Source organism: Mobula birostris, chromosome 8 (genome assembly GCF_030028105.1).
Source record: "Mobula birostris isolate sMobBir1 chromosome 8, sMobBir1.hap1, whole genome shotgun sequence".
In the NCBI taxonomy this organism is placed as follows: Eukaryota; Metazoa; Chordata; class Chondrichthyes; order Myliobatiformes; family Myliobatidae; genus Mobula; species Mobula birostris.
In genome coordinates, this window is record NC_092377.1 from 74,153,950 (window position 1) to 74,173,828 (window position 19,879).

Here is a 19,879-nt window from a genome sequence, read left to right on the forward strand (position 1 = left end):
TTCATTGACTTTGTATCAGTACTTGGCCCAATGACAATAAAGTTGAATCTAATCTAAATCTAATTAATAAATGATCCCAGCTGATTCACAGATGAAGTGTTGACTCACTTGGAAGGACTTTGGGGCCCTGAATGTGGGTAAGGATGGAGGTGTATGGTAGTTAGGCCACTTGCAGGGGTAAGTGCCAGGAGGGAGAATGGTGGGGAGGGACAAATGGACAAGGGAATTGCAGAGGGAACGAACCTTGCAGAATGGGGAGATGAAGTTGTGTTTAGTGTAGGATCTCTTTGGAATTGTGGAGGATGATAAAGTGGTAGGTAAGGACAAGAGGACTGTTGACACTGTTATGGCAGAGGTGAGTAATTATGGCTATATGTATCCTGTAGATTACAGAATGATACCAGGTGAATTGTTGTGTTTTGTAACACCAAAGCATTGAACTCATTCAAAGGAAGACAAGGGGGGGGTCCAAGATGTGAGTCTAACTTCGAGTTTACTTCAAGCAAAACACGCATGAATCAAGTGGTAGCGTCATGACATATGCAATTCACATATTTATACATATAACTTGTAATGAATTATTTAAACAAGCATGCTTAATCAACCAATATATATGCAAGATTACTGAAATGTTACTTACATATTAAATATACAATACTCCTCCCTGTTTTGCTATAAACTCCAACTCAATAGAGAATGCATCACAACTATATGACATGATATGATGGCTAGTTCTTTGCTTGCGAAGCTCAGGAGGGAAAAATTTCTCCATTGCTGCAGGACTTTTCTTCCCACCTGCATTGCACAAGTTTATAGTAAGGATTGGTCCATGTGGACTGATTCCACACTCTAGGCCGGTGGATGTTGCAACGACTGTGGCGACCGCAATCCTTCTAGACAGACTGCCGGGCAAGGCTAACGAGTCCAACTACCCGGGTTTGGAATCGGAGTTGTTCCCCTCCTCGGCCACTGCCACCCAAGGTTAATGAGCCCTGCCTGCCCTCCTCGGTATACCGCAGGATACTCAGTTGTGCCATGACAGGGCAAACTCAATAAGAAAAGGGACGCCACATGAAGGGGTTGCTATGGATACAGTACTGTAGGAGAGGCCATATGCTCGTGACCTCCTGCATGCCAAGCCAAACAGTGGTCCTGTGGCAATCGGTACACCTGGAAAGGAGAGGCTATGGAAGATGAGTAACCTTCCTTAAATGAGCAGGACATCCAGCCCAGGACTCACCCATCCCCACGGCAGAATACACGTATACTATATAATACAGTAATATATACAGACATCCACAACACAGTTATTTTTTAAATTGTCCCATCTAGGCCTTAAGATTTACTTGCTGTGGAGGCTTTCTTACTCTTGTAGCATAGCATCTTTCCTGCAGGCAGTTCAGTCTGCTTGGCAGGTGATACGTGGCTGTGAAAACAATCTGAGGTTCTAAGGTCTCATCCATGCTGATTGCAGGAGTTGATTCTGAGACTGAGAAGTGGTTCTGACAACTCTGGACACTTCTTCCTTTTTCATTTTTTTGGGGTTGCATCTTGATCTTGGGAAAGTGCATTTAGTTCTCTGAAGTATTCTCTTGTTAATCCTTCTAATGCTCCCTTTACGAACTGACCTCTCCTCTTGGTTCCCACATCCACAACGTCATTGGATGAATCTCTGTTTTCATATCTCCATTTATTTCTTTCTTTTTGATCTTCTATTCATCCAGCTGGGCTTTTGTCTTTCAATCTACTTTTAGAAGCAGATTTTTATTTCCCACTTGAAGTTCATGCAATAACCTTAATACACACAGAGTGGATTCTGGTTCTTTATACTCACATAAGCTGAAAGCTTGAAACTTTCCTGAAGCTCCTTGAATGGTCTTTCAGCTTAAAATCAAGCCACATTTTGCAAGTAACTGCCTGATTAACATATCAGAAGCTTTCTCAGGTATGTTGTCTACAAATACTGCTTTTATTGTGTTCGTGATTCCTCTGAGCAGCATGGTCCTTCCTTGGTCCAATATGCTTTCCAACCAGAGGCACAGAGGTTGGCACCAACACCAGTTTGTCTTCTGTTGGGCAACAGTTCATGGTTTGCAGCATGGATGCAGTTGTGGCATCATCCATTGCCTTTCTTAATTTACTTTCAGTTTACTCTGTTGCAGGGGATGTGGCATGCAAATGGTGGATGGATCTCTAATCAAGTTGTAGTATTCTTAGCCAATTACGGCCCTACAATGCTGGTCCTCCTGTTTTATCACATACAAGCTCAATGTGGTTTGTTGTTATATTTCACACAAGAATGAACCTTCTTCAGTAATAGTTCTTAATTGGATATCTGCACGCTTCAGTTCAAAAACAGTTCATTTCATTTTGTGGAATGACTGAAACAGCCGAACCAGTGTCCAATTCCGTATGAATTAATTTGCCATTCACTTCTGGAGTAAGCCATATTGTTTGTCTGTTGCTAGTATACACATTGTAAATCTCAAGGCTAGTCAATCCTGTCTCACTCTCATCATTATCAGATTTTTCATCAACAGCATGCGGATTCGTGCTCTTTTTGAAACTGCAACTTAAACTTTTTATCTTTTCCTCCTCCCTGTGCGGTCCATTTGTATTTGTTCATCTGACATACTCTGTATGTGTCCTACTTTGTTGCATTTTCTGCAAATTTCGCCTTTAAATCTGCACTGATCCAGTGTATTGAGCCCCTGCAACAATAACACAATTTGTTTGGCCAGGCCAGTTTCTGTTTAGGCGTTGCAATTTTGTTCACGCTTACTTTCATTCCTGACCACAATAATTTGCATCTCGGGCTGCAGTTTCCTTTCAAACAGTCATTTCAACTGCTCTTTAAATCTGTGCTATGCTTCAGTTAGGAGCAGTTTTTGAATGCTTACTTGTAAGATTCCACAAATTAAGCAATCTCTCAGTCCATCAAGTCCATTACCGAACTGTCAGTGTTCAGACCATCTCTTTAATTCAGCCTTGTCCACTGAAATTGACTCCCCTTTCCTTTTGATTCCGCTTATTAATAAAGCATTCTGCAATTAATAATGGTTTTGGTTCTAAATGTTTTGCATTACTTTCATAATATCAACAAAGCTCATTTCAGTTTGTTTGGTTGGAGCAGTTAAACTTCAAAGCAAACTGCATCCCTTTATATCCGATGCAGTAAACAATATTGGTGCTCATTTCTCTTGGCAATTTCATTTGCTTCAACGTGCTGTTCAATTTGCTCAGTTATCTCTAGTGGTATCAAACGATGTAGCCAGCCAGTATAGCACTTTTTAAAAAAAAACGCTATTTTATCGCCCGGTACTCATTCCTTATGAACCTGTGAATTCTTCCGTTTTCTGACTTTTATTTTTAACTCAACAGTCTCTGTGCATGCTGGGCTGTTTTTTACTCGCTGTTTCCTCACTTTTTTTTAGCTTGAATGTCTCATTGTGCTTCAATAGGTATTTTAGAAATACTTCATTGCCACTTCAAAAGTTAAGCTTTGTAACTTCAAAATATCAAACCAATTCAGAGGAAGACAGGGGAGTCTGAAATGTGAGTCTAACTTTGGGTGAGACGCACACATGTCACTTGGTAGTGTCTTGGTGTTTGCAATTCAAGTATTTATGTATACAACTCTCAATGAATGAATAAATAAGAATGCTTAATTAACCTACAATATATAGAGAAATCTGTTTTCACTTTGACATGAAAGAGTTCTTTTCTGTTGATCAGTGTCAAAAAAAAGAGAATTAAATCTACTGTAATTCAATGTTGTAAAACAATAAAACATGAAAACTTCCAAGGGGAATGAGTACTTCGTATAGGCACTGTGTGTGTGAGTGTGTGTGTGTATATTTGCTCAAATATTACTTAAATATTAAATACTGAACATGAATATTCATTGAACTGATCAAACTGTACTTGCTGAAATTTTGCAAGCATTTTTCTTGATGTTTAGGCCACTTTTTTAATGATGGTGTACAAAGTCATCTTCATATTTTATCTGAAGCATCTCTGCTGTTGCACTAATAACAATAAGAAAAAAAACAGAATTGGGCTACATTGACCATTTAGTAACGTTTTGGCTGATACTGTGCCTCAAATTCAATTTTCAGTCCAATTCCTATATCATTTGTCAGTTAACTTCCAACACATTGATATTTTATGAATGTGAAATTTGAGCCACAGTTCCAAAAATACTTTGCTGATAATTAGATTTAATACAAATGCAGCTTCTCAGCTGTGAAATTCTTTTTTACAACATATCCTATTTGGAACCAGAGTAGTTGCTCCTGAATGAAGAGTCTATACAAGTGGGCAGAGTTTCTGAATGAAGAATGGGTAGCTTCAGAATAGATGAGATCAATTTTCTTCATTCATGGTGGTGACCCTTTTGGAATTCTGTGTTCTGGAGGCCTAGTCATTGTGTTCTTTTGCAAAAACCTGAATGTTAAGGGAATTGGGGGTTATGAGGATAGTAGTTGAAAATGAAGCAGATGATCAAGGCTGCTCTCCAATCCATTAAAATGATCACAAAGTCCCAGTTCTCTATTCCAGTTATTTATTTGTGTTGCAGTGTTCTACTATTTGTAACAAATATGTTAATTGTTTTAAAGGTAATAATTGTCAAAAATCTGTTCTTGTTTTAGGAAGAAACCTTAGCTCTTCGAAAAGAAGGAATCGGTGTAGTTTTGGATTCTGAATTACCTCATTTGATTGGCATTGATGATGACTTGCTTAGTACAGGAATTATTTTGTACCATCTCAAGGTGAATTTGACTGTTACAACCTAGAAAATATTATATTGATTGTACCTGAAGAATTCAATACAGATTTTATTATAGAAAATTTTAAACCTCTTTCCTTTGCTGTAATATATTGTAAATTAAGATCTGATGAGGTTCGTATCAATAACTTCTTCAAAAAACTGAGATTTAGTCAAGAAAGTAGATTCACACAGAAAAGTTGTAAGGATTCATCAACTACAACACAAGAAATTCTGCAGATGCTGGAAACCTAGATCAAAACACACAGAGTACTGGAGAAACTCAGCATGTCAGGCAGCATCTATGGAAGAAAATGTACGCTTGAAGTTTCAGGCCAAACCCTTCATCAGTGTAGAGTCTCAGATTTCTTCCAATATTTTGTGAGAACTCATCAACAAATGGCAAAATGTACAAACTTCAGTATTTATTGATTTGAAATCCAGACACAGTTTTCATGTATTGGACAGTATTTACTTCATTGTCCATAAAAAAAATCATGTTTCTTTCAATTGTAATGTTCCAGATTTTATTTTTAAATCATTGATAGCACACATTTCTGTTTAAAATGCTTTAACGTATTTACTATAACTGTGACTTAACTAGTCATTTAAAGTAGTATTTCAGCTTAAATGAGAATCAAAAAATAGCTGTTTATTGTAAATATGGTAGATGATGTAAACTGAATTTACGTTTGTATATTCCTTATTATGAATATTATTAACTCCAAATCATTTGGAATGAGAGTCTGTTGTTATTTATTTTGATTTTATTGGTTTAGCGGTAATTGTCCTTTCATTTTGCTTCCACCTGATAAACAAACATGATTTTCCCCAACAGGAGGGCAAGACATATGTTGGGCGAGAAGATGCTGCTACTGAGCAAGATATTGGTTAGTTGATCTATTCCTCTTAATGCCTTGCATTCCAACGTTTCCAGAGATACCTGAGATTTCATCTGTGGCTACCTACTCTTGTTCATTGTTATATTCTCAGTGACAAACCTACATGCTACTTCTCAGGAACATAATCTATGAAATACAAGAAGTTCTTTATCTACTTCAATTAAAATCTAGTATCTCAGCTGTCCCCTGATACTTGATGACCAGAAATTTCCTTCCAATAAATCCGAGAAAATAGATCCCCATTACAAATTACATTCGTTAGCCATCCATTTCATTCCTTTTGCTTGCAATGATGAGGTTGTGTCTAATTGCTGCTAAGCTTGATTTCATGTGTGCCCCTGAGGTAAACATCTAAGGTCTGGAATTCTTTTTCTGGATCTCCTTACTCTTAACTTCATCTCCTCCATGTTTCCTCAAACAAACTTAACTGCTTTGCCTTAATTTTCTTACGTGGCCGTCTTACAGTCATAGTGCTAATTGGTTATACATGCAAAATGGAAATAGGCCCTTTGGCCCTACTCATCCATATTGACAAGTTGCCTTCCTGATCTGTTTGCCTTTATTTGGCCCATGATCCTTTAAACCTTTTCTTAACCGTGTACCTGTCTAAAATCCCTTAAACATTATGATTGTATCCATCTCTACCACATCCTTTGGAAGCTCATTCTGTGTGGAAAAATTGCCCCTTTGAGTATTTCTCCTCTCACCTTAAGTCTATATCCTTCAATCTTTGACTCCCTTACCCTGGGAAGGACACTCTGCCCATTCACCTTATCTATGCCTGTCATGGTTTTACATACCTGTGTAAGGGCATCCTTCAGCTTTCTATGCTCCATGGGGGGAAAAAAGCCCCAGTCTCTCCTCAGTCCTCCATTCTGGTAACATCCTTGGAATTTTTTTCTGCACCATTTCTAACCTAATGACATCCTTCCTACAGCTAGGTGACCAAAATTGCAGACAATACTCTCAAGTTTTGTCTCACCGATGTCTTATGCAATTGAAATATTTGTCTCAACTTTTGTAACCAATGCCCTCATCAATGCAGGCAAGGATACAATATGCCTTCACCACCTTGCCTATCAATGTCTCCACTTTCAGGGATTTAAGTACTTGTACCACAAGTCTCTTTGTCCTACAACGCTCTTTGTTATCCTGCTATTTACTGTGTAAGTCCTGCCCTTGTCTAACTTCCCAAAATGCATCACCTCAGACTTTTTCTGAGTTAAATTCCATCTGCCATTCCTTGGTCCATTTTCCCAGTTGATCTGAATCCTGTTGCAATATCGGATAATCTTCACTGTCCATTATAATACCAATTTTGATATCATCCATAAGCTTACCAATTACACCAACTACATTTCATCCAAATAATTAATATAGATAACAAACAGTAGTGGAACCAGCACTAGTCTCTATGGAAGCAACACACATCAAAGTTGCTGGTGAACGCAGCAGGCCAGGCAGCATCTCTAGGAAGAGGTGCAGTCGACGTTTCAGGCCGAGACCCTTCAAAGGGTCCACGAAGGGTCTCGGCCTGAAACGTCGACTGCACCTCTTCCTAGAGATGCTGCCTGGCCTGCTGCGTTCACCAGCAACTTTGATGTGTGTTGCTTGAATTTCCAGCATCTGCAGAATTCCTGTTGTTTCCAGTCTCTATGGCACACTTTTGGTTGTAGGAGTCCAATCCGATAAACAACAATTCATATCATCCTCTGATTCTTACCACTGATCAAATTTCGTACCAAGTTTAATTTTGTATCTAGCTTACCCTGAATCCTATGACATCTAATCTTCCAGATCAATCAACCATATGGGACCTCGTCAAAGGCTTTGCTAAAGTCCACCTGGACAATGTCTACTGCCCTGCCCTCATCAATCCTCGGCCCACTCTCCAAAAAAAACTCAATCAAACACACTATTTTTAATGTTTATTTTATTTAGATGTTGCAGCCCAATGTGTATATATGACTTTTATTTAAACTAACTTGAAATCCAGCTGTACCTCTCCACTGCAATATACTCACCTGTGCCCTTGTGGTGTCTAACTGCATATACTGTCTTGTTTGAAGAACCATGTCTTTAAGAAGACTGAAAGTATTATCTTTTGTATGTACCCTTAACTTTGTTATTTTCCCTCATCAATCCATTGGCTATATCAAACAATTTTATGGTTTCTTTTGAACTACCTCCATCTTCTCCATCATAGAGTTTTTTCCCCAAGTCAATAACAGTTGGCCACTTCCACATCTACCTGTCTCAACTCATCTACGGCTGAAGATTCTTTCCGTACATTTGTCAGTTTTCCTTAGTGCACCTCAGTTTATGAAAACCATTTGTCCTTCAATAGTTTCTGCACTTCTAGCACTTTGTTTTTGCTGCCTGAACTGGCATTAAATCCACTAAAAGTTCTTCAGCCTTATACCTCACTATATTCCTCTTTGGGGCTTCATTCCCCTCCCCCCATTCATTAATTTTTGTTCTTGTTCTTATCATTTTCCTGCTGTTAGTTGTCCTGAAGCTTCTAGCAATTACTCTTTATACATGTATGCATTTTCTGTTCACTGTGCCTGTTTTAAGACACCCTTTAAAATCTGGCAAAAGGTTAGAGATTGGATTACCTATAACCCTTCTTTTACAAGAAATACACAAGAAAGTTAACTTCAGGTGAAAGTATTTTGCTTTGAAGCACCGTGTCCTCCACCCTATGCGTTTGTTTTCCACCACTATTGCAAAACGCGCAAAATATTGCTGCTGTTGCTCACCATGGCAACTCCAACAACAAACCCATAACCCTTTTCTACAGTGAGCAAATTCAGCAGAGCATGGGAACACAATCACCTAAATTCCTAACCAGGTCTCAAGCCTACATAACTTTTATTGCTGACCTCTAATCTTCCATTTGGTCTAAATTCTGTGGGAGTACCTTAAGCAAGATTGAAATAACTCCAGAAGGAATCTTACCACCTCTTAAAAGCATTTAGAGATGGGCAGTGAAAGTCTGGTCAGTGATGTATATATCTTGAAAATGAATAACAAGAAGACAAGCCTTACTTGTCATTTTCTTAACTTGTTTACTGATTACTTCCCCATTTAAGAAAAACTTGGAGGCAATTAGGCTTAATAAAATTGCTACATAAATACAAACTTATATTTCACATTTGTATTTTGCACATTTTGAAGCTTAATTGCATATTTATTGTTTCCCAAAGATCTTGAGGAAGATTTGCTCCTATAATGCAGCAGTATTTCACATTCTGAAATTGTCCATTCAATAATCTGCTTTCCTAAATCTGATTCATTTATGGCCATTTTATCAAAGGTCATACTAAAATTTGGAAACATTTCAAAATGGTGTTCAGATTTCATCACATATCTTTGGTTAACTATATGTTCAGAGCTATTTAGTGTCAGAGTGACCTGAACTACAAGTGGAAAAAGCAAATGTTATTGACACGTTTGCTGATATTTGCATTTACCAATTTTCTTGCAGTGCTCCATGGCCTTGATCTAGAAAGTGAACACTGCATCTTTGAAAATCTGAATAACAGAGTAACTGTAATACCACTGAATGGTGCACAGTGTTCAGTCAATGGAAATCCTATTAATGAGCCTACTCAATTAAACCAAGGTAAGTGAATTCAGGAGAAATGTTTACTTAATAACTATATCAGGCCTATACATAATTTGAAGTAGTGTGTGAAAGAGAGAGACATCGTTGCAAGGCAGGAGCTATTTGAAAAGAATGTCTCATTTGGCAGTGAGTTTTATTTGAACCAATAAAAAGAAGGGAGGTGTAAGCGGAGCTCCATTGTTGGAGTGGGCCAGTATTAGAGTGAGGGACTTTGATTGAACAGGCTTGGGTAAGCACGGGTGGAAGTTCTAAGTAAGTTTCTTGCAATTTTCTTTCCTTGTCTGTCAGTACGTAGCTAGTTTGCTGATAATGAGTCCAGAGTTAGTTGTGTTTTCCTTGTGTAAGATGTGGGAACTCCGGGAGTCCCCTCTGATAACTACACCTGCAAGAAATGCATTGAGCTGCAGCTCCTCAGAGACTGTGTAAAGGAACTGGATTTGCAACTCGATGACCTTCGGCTCATATGGGCGAATGAGAACGTAACAAATAGGAGAGGTAGTCGTCCCTAAGTTGCTGAAGGCAGATACTTGGGTGACCTTTAGGTGAAGCAAAAGGTATAGGCAGCCCATGCAGAGAACACCTGTAGCCATTCTTTAATAATAATATACCGCTTTGGATTCTGTTGAGAGGTATTGGGACGACTTATCAGCAAGAAGGTGCAGTGACCAGGTCTTTGGCACTGAGTCTGGCTCTGTGGATCCGAAGGGCAGGCGGTGTTGGGGGGAGGGGTAGTTAGAAGAGGAGTTCAGTGATGATAAGGGTTCCATAGTTAGAAGAGTAGATAGGATTCTGTGAACATGAAAAAGAAATCTGGATGGTATTTTGCCTATCTGGTGCCAAAGTCACGAATGTCTCGGATCATGTCCACAGCAATCTTGGGGGAGAGTGAGCAGCCTAGAATATTGGTACATATTGGTACCAACAACATGGGTATGGAAAGGGAGGACGTCCTGAAGAGAGAGAATAAGGAGTTGGTAGAAAGCTGAAAAGCAGGACCCCCAGGGTAGTAATCTCTGGATTGCTGCCTGTGCCACATGCCAGTGAGGGTAAGAACGGGATGATATGGCAGATGAATGTGTGGCTGAGGAATTGGTGCAGAGACAGGGTTTCAGATTTCTGGATCATTGAGATCTGAGTAAATTATGACCTGTACGAAATGCCTGAACCTGAGGAAGACCAATATCCTTGCAGGCAGGTCTGCTAAAACTTTTGGGGAAAGTTTAAACTAATTAGGCAGGTGAATGGGAATTGGAGTGATAGAGCTGAGAATGGGGAAGTTGGTATACAAGTAGATGCAGTGTGTAGTAAGACTGTGAGGAAGGACAGGCAGATGATAGGGCAAAATTGCAGTCAGTGGGATGAGCTGAAGTTTAACATGGTAGCAAAATCGGAAAGGGTTATGGGTATAGGACTAAAGGTATTATACTTGAATGCACGCAGTATATGGAATAAGGTAGATGATCTTGTAGCACAATTAGAAAATGACACATACTACATTTGTGGGCATCACTGAGTCATGGCTGAATGAAAATCATAGTTGGGAGCTTAACATCCAAGAGTACACATTGTATCAAAAGGACAGGCAGAAGATGTGGGGTTGTTCTGTTGGGTAAAAAATGGAACAATTTCTTAAAAGATGTAGAATCATTATTGGTAGAATTTTGAAATTGCAAGGGTAAAACAAGACACTGATGGGAGTTATATACAGGCCTCTGAAAAGTAGCCAAGATGTTGGATACAAATTACAACAGGAGGTAAAAAAGGTATATAAGAAGGGCAATGTTATGATAGTGATGGGGAATTTCCATATGCAGTTAGATGAGAAAGTCAGATCGGTGCTGGATCCCAAGAAGGGGAATTTGTAGATTGCTTACAAGATTACTTTTTAGAGCCGCTTATGATTGAGTCCACTAGGATAAAGCAATTCTGGAACGTGTAATGAACCAGATTTGAGTTGGGAGCACAAGGTAAAGGAACCCTTAGGAGATAGTGATCATAATATGATAGAATTCATCATGCAGTTTGAGAGAGAGAAAATAAGTTCAGATGTATCAATATTACAGTGGAGTAAAAGGAATTACAGAGGCGTGAGAGTGGAGCTGGCCAAACTTGATTGGAAGGGGACACAAGCAGGAATGATGTCAGAACAGCAATGGCTGCAGTTTCTAGGGACAATTCGCAATGCACTGGATAGGCATATCCCAGGAGTGACTAACTATTCTAATGGGAGGATGAGGTAATCATGGCTGGCAAGGGAAGTCAGAGACAACTTAAAAGGAAAAGTGAAGGCATATAATATAGCAAAAATTAGTGGAAATGCAACTAAAAAAGCCCTAACGAAAGAAAAGATAAAACATGCAGGTAAGCTAGTCAATAATCTAAAAGAGGATACCAAACATCTTTTCAGCCATAAAAGAGAAGCGAGAGTGGATATTAGACTGCTGATATTTGACAATGGTGAGTTAGTAATGGGGGGCGGGGGGTGGTGGGTGGGCAAATAAATGGCCGACAAACTTCTATTAGTCTTCACTGTGGAAGACTCTAGCAATATGCCAAGGGTTTGAGAGTGTCAGAAGGCAGGCAGAAGCAGAAGTAGTTGCTGTTACTAAGGAGAAAGTGTTTGGGAAGTTGGAAGGTCTGAAGGAAGGTATGTCACCTGGACCAGATGGTCTACACACCGCAGTTCTGAAAAAGGTAGCGGAAGACTTTGTGAAGGCATTAGTAATGATCTTTCCGGAATCACTAGATTCTGGAATAGTACTGGAGGACTGGAAAATTAACTCTTCAAGAAGGGAGAGAGGCAGAAGAAAGGAAATTATAGGCCAGCTAGCCTGACTTCAGTGGTTGAGAAGATGTTGGAGTGCATTATTAAGGATGAGGTTTCGTGGTACTTGGAGGCACATGATAAAATAGGCTAAACTCAACACAGTTTCCTTCAGGGGAAATCTTGCCTAACAAATCTTTTGGAATTATTTGAATAAAGAACAGGAAGGATAGGCAAAGGGGAGTCTGTGGATGTTGTTTTCTTGGAATTTCAGAAGTCCTTTCACAAGTTGCTGCACATGAGGCTGCTTAACAAAATAAGAGCCCAAAGTAAAGATACTATCATGGACAGAAGATTGGCTGACTGGCAGGAGGCAAAAAATGGAAATAAAGGGAGCCTTTTCTGGTTGGCTGCCCGTGATTAGTAATGTTCTGTAGGGGTCGGTTCTGGAACCACTTCTTTTCATGTTATACATCAATGATTTGCGTTACGGAATTGATAGCTTCGTGGCTGGGTTTGCGGACGAAATAAATGTAGGTGGAGCAGCAGGTAGTGTTGAAGAAACAGGGAGTATTCAGAAGGACTTGGACAGATTGGGAGAATGCAGAAAGAAGTGACAGATGGAATATAGTGTAGGGCAGTGTATGGTTATTCACTTTGGTAGAAGGAAGAAAGGTGCAGACAATTTTCTAAATGGAAAGAAAATTCAAATACCAGGTGCAAAGGGACTTGAAAATCCTCATGCAGGATTCTCTAAACATTAACTTACAGGTTGATTCAGTAAATCGGCAGCTTGATTTGGTAAATGCAATGTTAGGATTCATTTTGAGACAACTCGAATATAAGAGCAAAGATGTAAATCTGATGCTTTATAAAGCATTGGTCAGACTGCACTAGGAGTATTGTGAGCAGTTTTGGGTCCCTTATCTAAGAAAATATGTGGGGATCACAAAGATGATTCCTGGAATAAAAAAAGTTAACATAAGAGGAGTGTTTGATGACTCTGGGCCTGTACTAGCTGGCATTAGAAGAATGAGAGGGTTCTCACTGAAACCTATTGAATATTGAACAGCCTAGATAGAGTGGATGAGGAAAGGATGTTTTCTATTGTGGGGGATTCTAGGACCAGAAGGCACAGTATTAGAATAGCTGGATGTCCATTTAAAACAGAGATGAGGAGGAATTTCTTTAACCAGAGGGCAGTGAACCTGTGAAATTCATTGCTACAGATGGCTATGTCTTGAGTAGTCAGGACGTCAAAGGTTACAGGAAGAACATAGGAGAATGAGATTCAGCGGGATGAAAAATCAGCCATGATGGAATGGCAGAACAGACTTGATGTATGAATGGCATAATTGTGCTCCTATGTCTTATAAAGGATATATGCACTATATTGGCTATAATTGAGCAAAAATAGCTGTTTAAGTTCCTGCTCAGAAGTTTTATTATATACAAACACAAAAATTTACTTCAGGTGCTTGTTTAATTTCAGTATTGTAGTAACAGTTGGAAGGTACTTCAAACTAGATTAAATGTTTATTTTTACCTCCTAGGAACCTTTTGGGTCTTTTCAAAACCCAAGAGCAATATGTTATTCATAGGATTAATAATGTAATACAGTATCTCTCTACCTATTGAGTATTAATTGAATTGATGGGAAACAGATGCTGGAAATACAGAGCCACACACACAAAATGCTGGTGGAATTCAGCAGGCCAGGCAGCATCTATGGAGAGGAATAAACAGTCGATATTTTGGCACGAAACATTGACTGTTTATTCCCTTCATAGATCCTACTTGTCTTGCTGAGTTCTTGAAACATTTTTGTAAGAATCAATAGGAGTTCATTTCAGCAATTGCATAGCTGTAATACACCTGATGAACTTAAAGTCTGTATTTGATGTTAATTAAATGAATGCACCTTGATAGAAAGATTGTAGTATTTTAGACCTGTTTTAATACTGATGTGGAAAGCAAGTTGTATAAGTATTTTGAAATACTTTCTGTTACTTCAAGAATTTTAAAATACCTGGACATATTCAAAATTTTTAAATTTCTATCTCAGTTATTTAATGATTTGAGATTAATTGCTAGTTCTTTTTCATAGTAAACTACACAGTTGCAGCCACTGGTTCATGTTGGTGTTAATTCTGAGTCAAGAGTATTTTCGAAATAATATGTAATACATGAAGTGCATGTAGCCTTACATGTAATGAAACCCTGCGTGCAAAGCTGCACATTCTTTCTCTTCCTTGCCACAGCAAGAACACATTATAGCAATTGAGGATGGAAAGATGAAATATGATTATTTTTATATTTTCATTTAAACATTATTGATTCTCATTGTGCAAGAGACTGGGAATTCAGGATCAACAGGTTGATATTAAATATTAATGATATCTTGTTGAATTATTTTATCAGCCTGAAAACTGATGGCTTCTTCTTGCACTACTTCTTGAAAAATATTACTCAATTGTAATTTTCTGAGACAAGGGGTAAATGCTGTTCTTATGAATAAGCATCCTCTAGTTTTGTTGGTACATTGTTATGATTTAGACATTTGTACTCACTGCTCAAATATATTCACAATAGAATTTCACTATATCCATAAATATTGGCGAATTAAAGAATTCCAATTATTTTACCTTCCCTTAAAGGAGCTGTCATATTGCTGGGAAGAACCAATATGTTCAGGTTTAATCATCCTAAAGAAGCCGCTAAACTCAGGGAGAAAAGGAAGGTATGTCAAGTAGTTTAAATAACCAAAATTTTAATGAAGTTATATGAAGAAAAAGTTGTCAAAGATCTGCTAGGTTAAAAGGTAATCGTGTAACTATAAAGAAAGAAATAATAGGTGTACTATTCTATTATTTGCCCTCTTGACTAAGGCAGTTTGAGCTTGAATTGAAGCTACAAGTGATTTTTGCACTTAAGTAGGTTTTCCCTTTTATAGGTTATATTTCAATTGAGTCACCTGGAAGGAGAATGAATGTTAGATTTGACTGAGGGGAAAATGTACTTTTTGGTTCTGTGTCAGATACCTAGGGGTGTGATCTTCAAAGAATTTAAGATGACGTAGTGTGCAAAATGTCAAAGAATTTAAGATGACATAGAGGTAATGTTGCAGCTATATAGGACCCTGGTCAGACCCCACTTGGAGTACTGTGCTCAGTTCTGGTTGCCTCACTACAGGAAGGATGTGGAAGCCATAGAAAGGGTGCAGAGGAGATTTACAAGGATGTTGCCTGGATTGGGGAGCATGCCTTATGAGAATAGGTTGAGTGAACTCGGCCTTTTCTCCTTGGAGAGATGGAGGAGATAGAGGTGTATAAGATGATGAGAGGCATTGATCATGTGGATAGTCAGAGGCTTTTTCCTAGGGCTGAAATGGTTGCCACAAAAGGACACAGGTTTAAGGTGCTGGGGAATAGGTACAGAGGAGATGTCAGGGGTAAGTTTTTTACTCAGAGTAGTGAGTGCGTGGAATGGGCTGTCGGCAATGGTGGTGGAGGAGGCGGATACGATAGGGTCTTTTAAGAGACCTTTGGATAGGTACATGGAGCTTCGAAAAATAGAGGGCTAAAGGTAAGCCGAGTAATTTTTAAGTTAGGGACATGTTCGGCACAACTTTGTGGGCCAAAGGGCCTGTATTGTGCTGTAGGTTTTCTATGTTTCTATAAAATGTTGATCTGGTTATTCTGGATAGATTTTGAAACATGAACATTACATGGTCATGTCGGTTAAATTAACGTTGGACATCAGAATCAGGTTTAATATCAGCATATGTCATGAAGTGTATTGTTTTGTGGCAGCAGTACAATGTAATACATATTAATAAAAACTACAAAATTGCAATAAGAAGTATATATAAAAATATATATATAATAAAAATTAATGATGTCTGTAAAAATACATTGGAATCATAGTTAGAATTACTTTGCTATTGAAAACACAAATGTGCAGACACCACAGAGAACAAAATTCTATCTGAAATCACAAACCCATTCATCTGTCAATATGATAGTGATCCGTGTGGTTGGTTGGCCTGCATTCTGCTCTCCCCTAAGGTTTTTCAATTAATCCATTGGTGTCTCATGTCAGCTAATCAATGCTGGCTTTGATGATGAGCAGCTAATCTCCAGTGACAGACCGAAGCAAGTTGAAAGGGGCTTTCAAGAGGTAAACCTAGGTTTTTATCTTCACTGTAAGATATACATTCAAAAGTGTCATGGATTAAGCTGTGATGCAATGAAGTTTAAACCACAGCAGCAGAATCCTGCCGGAAAATTACTTACCCTGTATTTGAGAGACTCCATGTTTATTTTAGATTTTTTATTTGTGGTGTCCATGGTTAATAAACTAAGTATCCCTACATTTTAGGTCTACAGTTCTTGATGTATTATTTTTTTGTCTACTTTTGCAGAGTGGATTGCTGTCTACCTTTAGTTTGTCCATGACTGACCTGTCCAAATCATGTGAAAGTCTTTCCACTGTCATGCTTTACAACCCAGGGTATGTAAGGAATGTAATAATATAACTACAATTGACTGAATTTCTGTTCATTTTCCTCTTTGTTGAATTCCACTGCAGTTTTTTCGCAACTGTTTTTTAGATAAAGTCTGGTAAAACTCAAACTATTTATCCTAGTTGTTAGTAGTCACTGCCATTCAGTGAAGTTCTTAAAAGGATTTGAAAATATATTGCTCTGTAAATAAGAATAATATGAGAGGCCAGTTTTGGAGAGTGAGCCTTTTAAATGCTATTGTAACAAAATGTAAGATTTTAAAACATTATTTAGCAAAAATGTTTATTAAAAGGGCTTTACTTTTAAAAATGCTTTGATGCATCTGCAAATCTAAAAAAGAAGTGACATCTCAATCTAAACTCAGAGTAGAGTAGGTCACTAGGCCTCTCAAATCTGCTTTGTCATTTTATGAAATCATGGCTGATGCGAATAAAATATATTTATTTATTTAGAGATACAGTGCAGAATAGGCCCTTCTGTCCCTTTGAGCCACACTGCAAGCAACCCACCTATTTAACACTAGCCTAATCACAGGACAATTTACAATGACCAATTAACCTACAAGCCAATACATCTTTGGACTGTGAGAGGAGACTGAAATGCTTGGAGGAAACTCACATATTCATGGGGAGGACATATAAACCCCTTACAGAAAACGCCAGGACTGAGGTCCGAACTCTGATCCCCCAAGCTGTAATAGCATCACGCTAACTTCTACGCTACCATGATGCCCCTAGTGTTAAAATCTCAATTCTATGTTGGCACCCGTGTCCAATAATGTTTCAACTCCTTGCTAACCAAATGCCAATCTACCACTGACTTAAAAATATCAGAAGACACTACTTTCACTCTTTGAGGAAGAGTTGCCCAAAAACACACAAACCTCCTGAGAAACCATTTTACTTCAAATCTATCTTATTTACTCTAGGTAATCTCTATTGTTTACAAAATTTCCCTTAGTTCTAGATTCTCCCACAGAAGAAACATCCTGTCTACACTGTCCTGTCAAGACTTCCTAGATTATTTATGTTTGAATCAGGTCTCCACTAATTTTTCTGAAGTCCAGTTAATACAACTCAATCCTTGCTCATAAAACAACCTGACAAATCTAACTATTAGTTTCATAAAGCTTCTTTAGTGTAGTTCCACTGCATTATTGTCCTTCCTTCAACAAGAAGACGAATACTTACACCATACTCGGAGTACGGTCTTGCCAGTGCCCTATGGGATTAACACACAACCTTCTTACCATTTTGATTCGTCTATGTGCTTAATTGAAAAATAGGTAATATATTTCCTTTTTTTAATCTTATGGAGCCACTCTGAATCTTAAGAATTTCATAACTTTGGCAAACATATTTAAGATCCTCGGAAGAAGGATGTCAAAACCTGGTAACTTGCCAACCCACAGCTCCAACAATTTACTCAATGCCACTTCCCTGAAAATTATTATTTTTCTTACTACCTTCATTCTTTCCAATTTCCAAGTTACAGATATTAGCTGTTACTTGTAACCTCTATAACAATGGTTGATGCAAGATATCTGTGTAATTCATTAGATACCACACTTTACATTATTTACTCAGACTCATTTTCTGCAGGATTAACTCTCACTTTCATTCTTTTAAAAATATATAGTTATTTTAAATTTGATTACTGTCTATTATTGTATTTATGACTAGCTTTTCATTACACTCTACTATTATCATTTTAGTCATTCTTTGCTGTTTGTTATTATGTCCAGTCTTCTGATCTACCTCCTTTCTCTATGTATGCTTTTCATTTAAGCTGGATTTGTCTTTAACTTGACAATCACTGACAGTCAAGTTCTTTGATATTCCTTCTTGTCAGAATGCAGCTGCTAAGTGTACTCTTGAAGATCTCCTAAAATGTCTACACTGCATCTCAATTGGCCAATTCCTTAAACAATTGCTATTTGAGTCACACACACAAAATGCTGGAGGGACTCAGCAGTCCAGGCAGGGAAAAACTCCATAGATGCTGCCTGGCCTGCTGAGTTCCTCCTGCATTTTGTGCCTGTTGGTCAGGTTTCCAGCATCTGCAGATTTTCTCTTGTTTACTGTTTGAGTCATATAATTTTTTTTATATTTTCTACAATTCCATTCACAGTATATGATTTTGAAAATAAATACCCTGTGCAGGAAAGCTAGTAATTCACTATGGGTACATGAAAAGCGAAAATACTTAAACTGTAAATTCTTGGATTGGTACTAAAATAATCAAAACGGCTAATTTAACCACCAAATCACCAAGAGTGATTCTATTGTAAATGTATGTATATTCATATTTATTACAAAATTAGATGTATCAAATTATAAAGTTTTAAAGCTACAATATAAAGATATATGTAACACACACAAAATGCTGGTGGAATGCAGCAGGCCAGGAAGCATCTATAGGAAGAAGTACAGCCGACGTTTTAGGCCGAGATCTTTCGTCAGGACTAACTGAAAGAAGAGATGGTAAAAGATTTGAAAGCGGTGGGAGGGGGAGGGGGGATCCGAAATGATAGGAGAAGACAGGAGGGGGAGGGATGAAGCTAACAGCTGGAAAGTTGATTGGCAAAAGGGATACAGAGTTGGAGAAGGGGGAGGATCATGGGACGGGAGGCCTAGGGAGAAAGAAAGGGAGAGGGGAGCCCAGAGGAAGATGGAGAGCAGGCAAGGAGTGATTGTGAGAGGGAGAGAGAGAAAAAAAGGAGAGGAATAAAAGTAAATAAGGGATTAACTTCCATTAATGCCCCTCCTCCCCTTCTTACCCCATCTCTTATTTATTATTTCCCCCCTTTTTTTCTCTCTCTGTCCCTCTCCCAATCACTCCTTGCCTGCTGTCCATCTTCCTCTGGGCTCCCCTCCCCCTTTCTTTCTCCCTAGGCCTCCCGTCCCATGATGATCCTCTCCCTTCTCCAACTCTGTATCCCTTTTACCAATCAACTTTACAGCTCTCAGCTTCATCCCTCCCCCTCCTGTCTTCTTCTATCATTTCGGATCTCTCCCTCCCCCTCCCACTTTCAAATCTCTTACTAGCTCTTCCTTCAGTTAGTCCTGATGAAGGGTCTCCGCCCAAAATGTCGACTGTACTTCTTCCTATAGACGCTGTCTGGCCTGCTGCGTTTCACTAGCATTTTGTGTGTGTTGCTTGAATTCCAGCATCTGCAGATTTTCTCGTGTTTGCGTATAAAGATATGTCTCAGTTTATTTTCTTCTTATTATTTTAGGACCAAATTAAATTTATGTAAAGCCTTTTGCAGTGTGAAATCTCTACAGAT

The 19,879-nt window shown here is 38.5% G+C and overlaps 1 protein-coding gene across 9 annotated transcripts in view; it reads left to right on the forward strand.

Moving 5' to 3' along the window:
• kif16ba (kinesin family member 16Ba) overlaps positions 1 to 19,879 on the forward strand; it is a 231,279-nt gene that overhangs the window by 75,148 nt on the left and 136,252 nt on the right. For all 9 annotated transcript variants that reach the window (XM_072265464.1, XM_072265466.1, XM_072265463.1 and 6 more), the window contains exons 13-17: positions 4,653 to 4,772; positions 5,607 to 5,658; positions 9,161 to 9,298; positions 14,723 to 14,805; positions 16,489 to 16,577. In XM_072265464.1, coding sequence (XP_072121565.1) covers positions 4,653 to 4,772; positions 5,607 to 5,658; positions 9,161 to 9,298; positions 14,723 to 14,805; positions 16,489 to 16,577 — 482 coding nt within the window. The remainder of the gene's footprint in view (positions 1 to 4,652; positions 4,773 to 5,606; positions 5,659 to 9,160; positions 9,299 to 14,722; positions 14,806 to 16,488; positions 16,578 to 19,879) is intronic.